The 12,726-nt window shown below is 31.3% G+C and overlaps 1 protein-coding gene across 1 annotated transcript; it reads left to right on the top strand.

Annotated features, from left to right (window-relative positions):
• Window positions 1–6,448: 6,448 nt before the first annotated feature.
• Window positions 6,449–7,365, top strand: LOC141685917 (uncharacterized). Its single transcript, XM_074490993.1, has 5 exons — window positions 6,449–6,671; window positions 6,758–6,857; window positions 6,949–7,070; window positions 7,160–7,241; window positions 7,326–7,365. Exons 1-5 carry the CDS (start codon window positions 6,449–6,451, stop codon window positions 7,363–7,365), a joined length of 567 nt encoding a protein of 188 aa, XP_074347094.1.
• The last annotated feature ends 5,361 nt before the right edge of the window (window positions 7,366–12,726 follow it).

Below are 12,726 nucleotides of genomic sequence, written 5' to 3'. Positions count from 1 at the left end.
TCACTATCTTCACTACATCATGGAAAACTTTAACATTTTCACCATTGATACTGATATTATGGCTATATTGATTGCATTTATAATACACGATCTTGATAGCTTTCATATGTTTGGAAAGTTGTTGATGGCCTATTTCACCAAAGCGAGCTGAATCCAAGTTAAAGAGATATTGCAGAAGCTCAACTGGGATACTCTATATCAGTACCATAATAATTATCTAGAAGTTAGGCGTGACCAATTCCATGGCTTTATTCATTTTGCCATTTCTCTTAAGTTGAGCAATCTATGTTTTATAACTCGGTTCGAATGCTTTTCATGCGCAATAATGTGGATCATAATCTTCAAACTCTCTCTTTTCTCTCCGGTAATCATTTTCCATCTTATTTTAGTTTTGTTTTTTAGAGACGTGTACAGACCATATGAAAAAGATCAGGTTGTTGAAGAAATATCTCATATTGTTGGAATGGTTGATCTTAAATCGAAGTTGGTAGACATTATTCATTTGCTTGAGAATATATACTGGTACATATCGGATGTAGACAATTTGCTTCCTCTTTCTAAATTTTGTCCAAATACAAGAAATAAAGACCAGATAAACAGGATTGAAGGAAATCCTTTTGGCGAACAACTTTGGTATTTACTTTGTGAGTTTACTGTGAAAGAGAAGTACCGTGAAGAAGGTGAATTTTTTAATGAACGTTTAACCATGTCACACATATGAAATTCAGTTTGTGGTCATTGCAAAGTGCAGTTACTTTTGTTCAAGATTATGCTTGGTGATGTTTGTGATTGATGTTTTACAGTTTTATTGAATTTAGTACGAAATTGAAACATTTGGTAGTTTGAGTTTTGTAATTTCTAGAATTTATGTTGAATGGAATATTATTTTTCTTTGCCGTTGATCAAACTAAGATGAAGAATGTGATGTAATATATGTGTTTTGAACATGTAAATGAAGTTAATTTGGTATGTAGTCCAAGATAGATTGTATGATACAATATTTTGTTACAATAAATAAAGATATGATAGAGATAATAATTATATAATTATAGATTTTGTGATGTCAAAACCACAATTATAAATTAGGCAGAATACATAATTGGGCATATTTTGGCAGTTGTTAGATGTGGTCAGTTTGTAACAACAAAGAACTTACGAAATCCCTGAGTCTCCAAATTTGTAGTCATTGAAACCATCATTGTGAAACTATAGTTTTCATGAGTATCATGAGATATTAGTTATAGTACAAGTGTAACTCACATAGGTTTTAAATCTACACGTGGGTTATTATATGCACTTTCATTAAATCATAACTACATATGTGCAATTCATAGGGCATGAGTTGATACTATGATTAGTTAAGTACCTTAATGGAATCACCCAAGGAATTAATACATAAGCCCAATACTATCTTTAGTCGATAATTATCAAAAATTATAATAATTCAGTAATACCAAAATGATACTTCTTAAAGTGAAATCCATGCCAAAATAATTGGCGACTGTATCAATAATACATTTCTTTGTTGAAAGCATAAGTTAAAAATATTGGAATATCAGCAGACACGCAAGCATAGTCATAAAATGTTTTCACTCGAATTCATCTCCATTCCATTATTCCCGAACTAAGTTCCCTGGACGTTCTCTCCATCAAGAAAAAGAACATTTATATCTTTTAATGTGTGTATTCAAATGGAGGTAAACAATCATTTCATTATAAACCAAAAATAGTTTTATGTAAGTTCAGCAATGATCGTCAATTAATATGACCATACTGTATAACATAGTTTTTATTATTAGAGTTCTCACCAGGCTTTGGGGTCTGACGTGCAAACATCCTTTGCACTCCATATTTGTCAAAAATGACACCATCAAACCGACGAGCTTCCCAGTTGGTGAACACAATAAAATCTCCCAGGTTGAGTTGAATATATGCTGGAATTTTATTGAGACCAAAGAACCTTTTGTCATATTTGGAAAAATAACCTGTAAACACTGTATCCAGAGGGAAACAGTAGAGAACAACATCGAGAATATGCTTGCCAAAGCGTGCCATGAAAGAATGTGGAATATCCTGCATCAAAAGTGAAAACATATTTATCCTATGTATTTCTATTATGTAAATAGAAATTTTTGCCCGATTAAAGCATTTTACAAGTTTATAAGAAAATAACTTACAACTAAGCCATCATAGATTGTATTCTCATTAGCTTCAACTAAAATTTTCCATCCAACTCCAGCAACATTGGCTGATCATGTTTGTAAAAAGTATAATTACAATCATGACTTAAAATAATGCAATGTTCAGCCATATAGTGAATAGCATATTAGAGTTTTACCTCGCTTGGCTACATAGAAATTCGGTTTTTCTGGTATGATATACTCTATTTCACATCCTGTCTTATCAAAAATGTGACCCCGAAAATTTCCTTCACCTTTTTAGCAGAGAAGAAGTTTACAACCAATGCCTTTTTTGAACAAATTGTTGAGTTCCCCAACTCCAGTTAAGCTTTCCCTGTTTTTCTCATAAGAGAATTGTAGATGTTGGCCATTTGGTAGCATTATTAATCCATTACCAGGAAGATTTTCACCATATGTAGAAATAATGGAGAGTGGTAATTTCTGAAGGCATAAGCAAATACTTATTCAATTAATCAATTATGATAGTCAGTACATGTATTGGGACAATTGAGTAAGTTATTTACCAATTCATCCATGAGAGGTAGCATTGTGGCATCGACCTGAATGATGAATGTTGAAATGTTAAAAGGCTCACAGTTTTGCTGCTGAGATGGAATAATATACATAAGTATAATTAGCAACAACAAATTATTAAGTCTAATTAGCCAATTACCGAGACCTGTGCAATACAATAATTGTAATTTTATTGTTTTTTTGGCTTATAATCCAAGCACAATCATTTTGTTAATGGATTACAGAATATTGTAGTAGCTCTTTCTACTGTGAATCAGGTCAAATGCAAAATCCAGGAATAATGCCAAACATCTCTTAATACAATCATGGCAGATACTATTACAAATATATATAGCAGAGTTGAATATTTATAATGACTGTCCCAGTAGTAAATCAATATAACCAAAATCACAAAGAGCTACTACTGTATCCTTCAATTAGGAATGTGATTAAATGTTTCTACTCTATCGTTCAATTAGGAATGTGACGATTCAATATCATTCAGGTTGATGCCACAATGCAACCTCTCATAAGTATAATTAGCAACAACAAATTATTAAGTCTAATTGACCAATTACCGAGACCTGTGCAATGCAATAATTATAATTTTATTATTTTTTGGCTTCTAATCGAAGGACAATCATTTTGTTAATGGATTACAGGATATTGTAGTAGCTCTTGCTACTGTGAATCAAGTCAGATGCAAAGTCCAGGCGCAATGCTAAATATCTCTTAATACAATCATGGCATATACTATTACAAATCAATATAGCAGAGTTGAATATCTATAATGACTGTCCCAATAGTAAACCAATATAACGAAAATCACAACATACACTGCTAGCCAAAATAGATTAAGACTACCAACGACATACTTAAAAGAATTAGATTGATTTTTTACCATATAAGTCAACATACAATATGACAATATTATATAAAAAAATACCCAATATTAATCAATACACAATGTTATCACGAGATTACATTGTCAGTCCTAAACTAATCTTAATAACTATTTTCATAGAATCATAAATGTAGGCTATTCACTATACTTATTTGTATATAAACATGAGCATGATTGAACAAATCGAAGACAATAAAGATCTATTGGAGATTGATATTGAATCATCATGTTCCTAATTGAAGGATAGAGTAGAAACATACCTACATGACAACTGTTGAATGATCAGATGGAAAAGTTTTTAGTCGATGCTCCATGTAGAGTTGGATTGCGATTTAGTTGTAGTATTCACTTTGAATGAGGATTTACATTCAAGGGTTTATTTTGATCAAGATACCAAAAACTATTGAACCACTAAAAAGTTAAACAACACGCATCTCTATGTGTAATTATGATTTGTGTTTAATTAGTTGGAAAGATGTAATAAAAGAAGTTATTACATAATTATGAATATTAAGTAAGATTACATAATTTAGTTACATAATTATTAATATGTTAAAAATTTAAAAATAACATTTAAAAGAGCAAGTAAATATTATTTATCTACTAAGAAAAAACATTTATTATTTTTAGAACAATATGGTGCAATCTTATCATAAAAGTTGATAATTCGTGAATTATTTTCCCCAATAAGTTTATTTGACTGAATATGTCCTTATTACGGATTATAAACAATACTATTTATTCGAGATTTTTATTTCTCAATATTATGTTATTAAGTTTTAAGTTTTGTATTTTACGCCATTATATCTTCACAATGCACAGTTCAAATAACCAGAATTTGTAATATAGTATTATGTGTCATTTTGTTATACATGTTCACTCATCTTCCCATGCTAAAAATACAATTGATATCTTTTTTATTCTTTGCCGGATTATATATCTTTTTGCAATAAGATGTTTTGTAAGTGTAATTTGATTAAAAATAATAATAGACGTCTAAAACAATCATAGATATTTCAATTAATTATTGATCAACAAATTATTTTGAACTAAAATATTGTTATTAAATGTTTGTACATATTTTTTTTATCTTAGGTATCCCGCAGCAGCTACCCTTCAGGTGCGCACTGGGTAAACCTTACGGGCTCACACAATAGCCGACAAACCACGTGAACCAAGGTAAAGCGCATTTAAGTGACAGGCTCTTAAATTTCCCTCCCTTGGGATTCGACTTTAATAGATTATTATGTGTCCTTTTGTTATATATGTTCACTCATCTTCCCATGCTAAATTTGCAATAGCTTCCAATATACAATTGGTATCGTTTACTTTTTTTGGAGCCGGATTATATATATTTTTGCAATTTGATTTTTTGTAATTGTAATTGGATTAAAAATAATAATAATATACGTCTAAGATAAACGTAGATATTTCAATTAATTATTGATCAACAAAATGTTTTAAAATAAAATACTGTTATGAAATTTTGGTACATACTAAATTGTCAATTGTGGATTTTTTAAGATTTAATATGCTCTTACTAAGGATTACAGACATTAATGCTTATTCGAGCTAATTAATATGTAGAATAAATTTTCTTACGAAGTTTTAACGCTATAATATCATCACAATACAAATTACAAATAACCATTGACTTTAATAGATATGCATAATCTGAAATTATTAATAAATTAAAATGTGTAATCGGCTCACTTACGTATTCACTGTATGGGTATATGAATATGATATATTATATTGTAATAATAAGTTTCTCATATCTACTGAATGCATTCGCTTAGCTTTGTCTACATCAATCGTTTTATTGGTAAAATAATATTCTTGACAGATTTGCATAAGTAATTACCAAGTTATAAATCAATGTATCATTATACTTTCGATCAAATCTACAAAATAAATTGATTAAGTCTCCTATTATGAAATTTTAAGGTTGAAAAATATATTGTATATGTACTTGATACTAACTAATTGTGAAAGATTTTAGGTCTACTTAACACTTAATTCTTTTTTTCAATAATAAGGCAATGATATTCAATAATCGTTAATCATTATGTTCACGATTCTGTGCAACAACTTATAATTTGATTTGTGAAATCATCTAAAGAAAATTAACAATTAAAATATACATATTTTGGTACAATCAAAATATCAAGAAGTATCATATTCTCACTCCATGATTGACTTTATATATTTCAGAGTAACTAACTTCATTCCATATTAATAGCCTGACATATCACATATAACAATTTTGGCGGCATAAAATATGTAATCTGATCATATCTCTAAATTAAAGTTGTAGATATGCGTCTAAATCTTTTTCATAGCATTTTATTTTAATTCCGATATTGTCATAGTTGTTCCTGTATTATAACTCAGAGCTGCATAAAAAATGTTGCATACCACATCTTGCAAGCATCATGGGTTAGTATTCTGCATACAATTTGTATTACATGGTGAACGATTATGAATTCTGGAGTTTACTACTATGTTCTCTTTTAATATAGATTTCAAAATTCAATTCTTTCAGCTCCAGTTATAATTCATTCGCTTTCTTCACTGGACATTTACAGCCGAAACTTGAGGATACGAGTTCGAGTCACAAGATTGTGGCATACTAATAATAGAGAAGGAGTCTTTGTTGGATGTAATTTGATTCCTTTTGGACCCTCGGGTAATTAATATTTAAAACAGATCGTTTTAAGTTGTCACGTTTATAGTTTTGAGTATACAATTGTAACCTACATGTTTTCCTGTTTGTAAGAATGATCATATGCAGGCTTTTGTTAGAGTTGATATATAGAACTCTTTTTACAACACTATTGTTGAGGGTCAGATGTATGAAATAAGAAATTTTATTACTACCTACGCATCTGGTATCTTGAGGCCTGTTCGTTCTGCGCTGAAAATTGATTTCACACCTTTAACCACAGTCCAAACTATGTATCCAAATGACTTATACCAGATTTTCATAGAGAGGCACAATTTTGAATTTGTCAGTTTACCTCAGTTGGCTATAAATCCTGAATCTTATGCTCTAGATAGGACATTCGCCATAGGTATCAATAAATTTCATATGCTTTATACTAACACATCAATGTAAAAAGTCCATTTGTTTTAATTATATGACATTGTTCTTTATCAGATATCATTGGAGTTGTTGTTGATCTCCAGCCAAGGGTGAATATTGAAACAATTTTTGAAGCTCAGCCTCTTATACGATTCAATGTTACTCAAGGACCAGAGTAAGAATTAAGTTACACGTTTAAATAATTTATTGAATTAATGTATCTACTTAAATTTAATTTTTTTTGTTCCTATGTGTTTTGTTACAAGGGTTTCTTTTAAAGTGGATATATGGGGTGCATTGACTGAAAGTATGTCTTCACTGTACGAAGATGGGGAAGAGACACCGATCATTATTGTTCTGTCAAGTGCCAAAGTTATCTTGTACAAAGGTAAAATTTATGGAGTTAAGATAGTTTATTATATTATTTAGTTAGGCAAGTACATTGTACGTTTGTAACATGTTTGTTTTGGTTGTAAGGCATCGCTATTATCACTAATACTCCAGCCTCCAAATTCGATATTAACCCGGGAGTCCATGAGGTTTTTAACTTTAGGCATTGGTATGTGTAAAAATATTCAAATAAAACTTTGTACTTTAACTGTTTTTGGGTATAAATGTCTTAATACATTTATGTGTATTACAGGCTTGAGGGAATGGGATATGATGGTGCCGATAGTAATTGATGAATAAAATAAGGTTAATATATAGCATTTGTTTGTGAAGTAATGTACTTATTGAACACAAGTTAGTAAATATATAAAATTATGAAATTAAATATTGTAACTTATTTACTACTTTTTCCATTACAGGAGGAAAGATTTTAAGGTGATTTTTGATATCTGGAAAGAGAATGCATCGCTTGGATGTCACATCAAAGAAAACTTTTTATTTCAATCGGAATTTTTGTCAAGGATATCTAAATAAGTTTTAGAGACAAGTCAATTTTTATGTGTAGTTCTGTCTTGTTGCAAAACTTAAAAAAAATTGTTGGTATTTTAGATGGTTTGAATGTACACCCTTAATGATTTCTGTTTATTGGACTACTTCATATGCCTTATTATCATCCTCATTTTCAGCATTCTGTACTGCATCTTCTATATCCAAATCAACCGGCTCTTCATTCTTCGCATGACTATCAAACACAACATGTTTGTTCTGCGTTTAACTATTTAAATGGATTGCTCAAATCCCTAATTGTAACATTTGATGATAAATATTCTATCAACGTTTAACTGTATAAATGTAGTACATGTTTTTAGATATTGTTGAAAGAAAATCATTGGATACGAGATACATACCAAAGCGGACTAAATCACGTTTGTTTGGCTTATATTTTGGTAATTTTAGTACAAAAAATGGTAACATCATATTGACGAAATAAAAAGTCTAAGTAAAATTAAAAGAAAAATATTCGTCATATTTTGTCTTAATTATTGTACTTGTTAAGCTTTTTATTTTTACAATAGATGTTTAGTAGGAAATCAGTACTGAAAATATTTTACTAGATGACCTAGCATAATTTTAAGGTCGTATACATTATTATATCACGTTAACTTATTCTAATTATTTTCAAAATATTGGATTACTTATGCAGAACCCAAATCCTAACAAACTCATATGTAAATATTTCGCCAACTGGATTAACATCAATCATGTACCTAAATCCATGGTTGACATACTAATCCTCTTACATATATGGTTAACTTATATTCTATGAGTGTTTAATTTGTTTACCCATTTAATAATCATTTGGTTGTTGTTAATCTTTCTCATGGCTAACATGGAAAATAATCTTACATCAGTTGATAGTACTAGGACTGATCAGAGGGTTCGTGTACGTATTACTCTAATATGGCCTTCATTTTCTCACAATCAACAATTTCGAGGTGTTAATCTAATTTTGCTTGATCCTGAGGTAATCTCATTCACTTTATAAAGTAGTATTATATGATCAATGTTTATATAGAAGAGTTTTTTAATGAGCCAATGTTATGCAGGATTGTCATGTCTTTGCATTTGTGAATCGTGTGATTTGGCATGATGTTAGCAATATCATACTTGAAGGAAACACATATGATATTCACAACTTTATAGTAATGGAGCCCGCTGGACTTTTGAGACCTGTATCTTCTGATAAGATTATTATTTTCGCACATGATATCATTGTCCATCCGGTTTCTTTTGAAGTAAATACCATTCCAAGGCACAAGTTTGAGCTTAAGACTATTCTTGAGATTTCTGAACTTGCAATGTCACTTTCTGAACATGTGCCCCTATAAAGCATAATGTAATGTAACATGTAATCGAGGATTTATAACTCAACATGAAAGTAGAAACAGATAAACATTATTAAACTGTGAAGCACAGGAACCCTTCAGATGAAGACATGATAAACACAAAGAACCAAATGATGTGATTGATTCATTATATCCTCTTACAGATCATGAGAAGAAGTTCATTGTTATGTTCAAACAGCCATGAAGAATAAGACATCAAGGGGCTTTAAATATCAGTTGCATGTATTGAATTCAAGTGTTACAGATCAAGGGATCAGTGAAAGAAGCAATGGATAAATATCAGTATATATCAACTCAGAATCACAAGACAAATTGAATCAGGATCCTCTCAGTGCTAGTTGTTTGTGAACCAGACCAGTGCACCAAACATCAGCATTCAAGGAAGTATTTTGATTCAATTAACAGAAGAAAAATGATTGATACATTGAAGAATGGTTTGACACGTAGCCAAAATATTCTAAGTAAAGACAGCTCTCTCTACCTATCGCCACAGGAGATGTAACCACAGAGAAATGGAACTAAGGCACCCCTGTCGCCACAGGAGATGTAACCACAGAGAAATGGCTCTAAGGCAACTATGTCACCACAGAAGCTCCTGTTGCCACAGAGGTGTTGGAACAATTGCTCAAGGTAACTGTCGCCATAGAGGCTGTCGCCACAGAAGAGCAATTGTCGCCATAGAGCCTGTCGCCACAGAGGTTGTCACCACATAGAATTACAAGACAACTCTGTCGCCACAGAGCTGTCACAGAGGAAACTTGTCGCCACAGATGTGTTGTTCACTATTTTAATGTGCAGCAAAGTTAAATGATTTGTGTGGATAATAATTGGACAGCTGTCCATTTAATTTTGAAAGACTACAAAGTAGCAATTGAATGTAATTCAATTTAGTTGGTTTTCTTCTTCAGCAAACACAGAAAGTTTACGAGAGCTCCATTAAAGCTTCACATTTATTATCCTTGTAAACAGAATGTTATGATGCTGAATTTATTGTAGCTAATCAATACTTTGATTAGATTGTAGCAACCTCAAGGTTTATATTAATAAAACAATATATTCCTCGAATTATTTTGTGTTGTTTTTGATTCTGTTCTTTTAATGAAGAACTTGAAACGATTCGAAAAAGATTGTAGGTATCGTATTCAACTGTAATAACCCCAATTTTTGGAAATTTTTGGAACACGGATGAATAGTAACTTTTGCTGATGATGCTGATTAAGAAAAATTATCAGACCACGATATATAGGAGTATTGTTATGGAAATTCTATGATCATATTAGTATTCCATAAAGTAAAAGAGTGTATGTAAAGTTCGACAAAATTTGAATTCGAATACTTTGATTTTTCCCAAAAATCCACCAGATACCGAAAGAATTGAGTATAAGGTAACATGATTAAAAGGATTTAAATTCAAGGATTATAAGAGAGGATCATAAAAGGAATATAAAATATTGAGAAAGGTTTAGGGGAACCCAAGTAATAAGGTCCAGGATATGATCCCTCAAACGATAAACGAGAACGAAAGTTAAGCGAACCGTATAACAGATCAGCGGTCATTAGCCAAGTAATTAAGGGTTAATCAAAGACATTAAGGGATGATGATGTCGTCACACCAACAAGGAGATGACATGTGTTAACAAGATGACTTAAGCATGGTGACATAAGCATGATAAGTGGGAAGGATTGGTTGGTTGATTATGAACCATACATTTTTCACCATGGTAAAAAGTAATTAACAACAAAAGTATATCAACCAAGACAAGGAAAATCATAACACAAAATTTGAAGTTGACTTTCCATTTCCAAGAGAGAAGCTCTCGGCCTCTTCATCATTTCAAGAAGAAAAATTTCAAAAACCAAGATCCAAGCCTTGTTAATTGGTAAGATAATTATCCAAAGACCCTTGTACTTAGATATGGCTATCCTAAGAATCTAAGCTCCCATTTCCTTTACAATCTCTTTCAATAAATCATTGAAGAAGAGAGTGAATAGTGTTGTCAATAACTTAAATTTTTGATCTTGTGTTTTTGTTTAGATATAGCTTTTGTAATGATTTTCAAGGGTTGTTTCAAGCTCCTTAGTTACTTCTACTCACCAAGGAAGGTATAATCTCATAGCTAGACTTACTTTTGAATATTTAGAGCTTTTATGATTGGTTTTAGTTCTTGAGAAGCATAATTCATGTATATTTAGAGTTTGGTTGGATTTGTAATGAGTTTGAGTTGTAGATCTTGGTTATTGGTTAATGAACCTTAGTATGGTTAGTAGCTCTTGTTTGTGATTGAATGAGTTGGATAAAACATGAAGTAATGGACTGATGTAGTGAGGTTTGGATGGATTTTGGTTGTAATGTTGGTTGTAAGTTGGTTTGTGATTGATTTGGAGTAGTATAAACTTTGGTAATCGCGTAAATATAGCCATCGTAATGCCCGATTTACCTTAGACTGTCTTTGTTCTTAACTTCAGGACCCGTGAACTCACTGTAAAAGTCTGACCATTGCCATGTTTAGATAGTTCATGTTACGAGCTTCGTTTTGATATGTGGTTCGCTTGAATCCGATGTACGGTTTAGGAGAAACGACCGTTTTAAGTAACAGCGTTTCGCGAATGATCCATTTCCCCTCGCCTTACTTTGAAACCTTGGTTAAGGTCCTTAATTGACTAATTGGAGTATGAAATAATTATGTAAGTTTAAAGGGTCAGTCCGTAGGGTATTCGCGAAAACGTCGCCTTAAAATTCGTAATGGTTAATTGATTAAAAATGGTGGAGCCGAGGGTACTCGAGCGACTTATGTGAATCGTTAAACGCAAAAGCGAACGTTAGGGTCTAATTGGTTAAAGACTAGTTTCTTAAGCGTCCGTGGTTTAATTCCAACTTATATGTTGTTTATAGGTTACCAGACTCATCCCAGGCCTTTTACTAACCCCAGTCGCTCAGGAAAGTTTTCTACCTGTTATACTATTGTTGTGATGTACATATTTGTTTATGCATTATCTTGTGATAAGTGCATGATTATTATTAGCAAAGTCTTGCAATATATTGGAGCATGTTGATATACATATATATATATATATATATGCATGCCTGGTTCATAATCTTGATGTCTCGTTTTTGATTCAATTGATTATAAACTGCATAATACCTATGCTAGAGATAAGCGGTACTTGCGTATACCCTTAATATAGGGGACCCATAGTTGAACATCTTTCTAAACCGGGAGGCGATGTTCCCGAGTATATTATATATATATATATATAGTTTTTAAAACTATTAATCGAATAAGGTTTATTCGATAGTTTTATTTTATAAATGAATATTATTTTGAATATTCATTCGAGGACTTATGATTCCGCTTATTTTATTAAATAATATTCTTTATTTTATTAAAGAATAATGTTTCGATATTTGCCAAGTATTCAGAAAATAATTGATACTATCAAATCATTCTTACTTTAAATATTTCCAGAGATTATTTTAAAGCTTTATCAAAACTATTTTTGGAAGGTTAGAGCGGATCCCAAAACTCGTTTTCAAATTTAAGATCTTCCTTTTGAAGGGGATTTAAATACTCGCTCAAAAATCTGAGGGATCCGACTCTGTAATGTATTTTTATATTCGCAACAAGGTTGCTGTTTTGATAAAAGAGTTTTTGATTACTTACCCAACACTCGGGAAGTAAAATTCTTGGAATAAGTTAATCCATTAACAGGCATCGCCTGGGAAATATCGGTGAGTTTTCCTTTCCA

Source organism: Apium graveolens, chromosome 9 (assembly GCF_009905375.1).
Source record: "Apium graveolens cultivar Ventura chromosome 9, ASM990537v1, whole genome shotgun sequence".
Taxonomy (NCBI): Eukaryota; Viridiplantae; Streptophyta; class Magnoliopsida; order Apiales; family Apiaceae; genus Apium; species Apium graveolens.
This window is presented reverse-complemented; position numbering and strand designations above follow the sequence as displayed.

Excerpts from the sequence above, each read along its gene's own strand:
- LOC141685917 (XM_074490993.1), top strand. The coding sequence starts at position 6,449 with ATGTATGAAATAAGAAATTTTATTACTACCTACGCATCTGGTATCTTG. Across the intron at positions 6,672-6,757 it reads AGATAGGACATTCGCCATAG|ATATCATTGGAGTTGTTGTT; the intron begins GTATCAATAAAT and ends GTTCTTTATCAG. Across the intron at positions 7,071-7,159 it reads CAAAGTTATCTTGTACAAAG|GCATCGCTATTATCACTAAT; the intron begins GTAAAATTTATG and ends TTTGGTTGTAAG.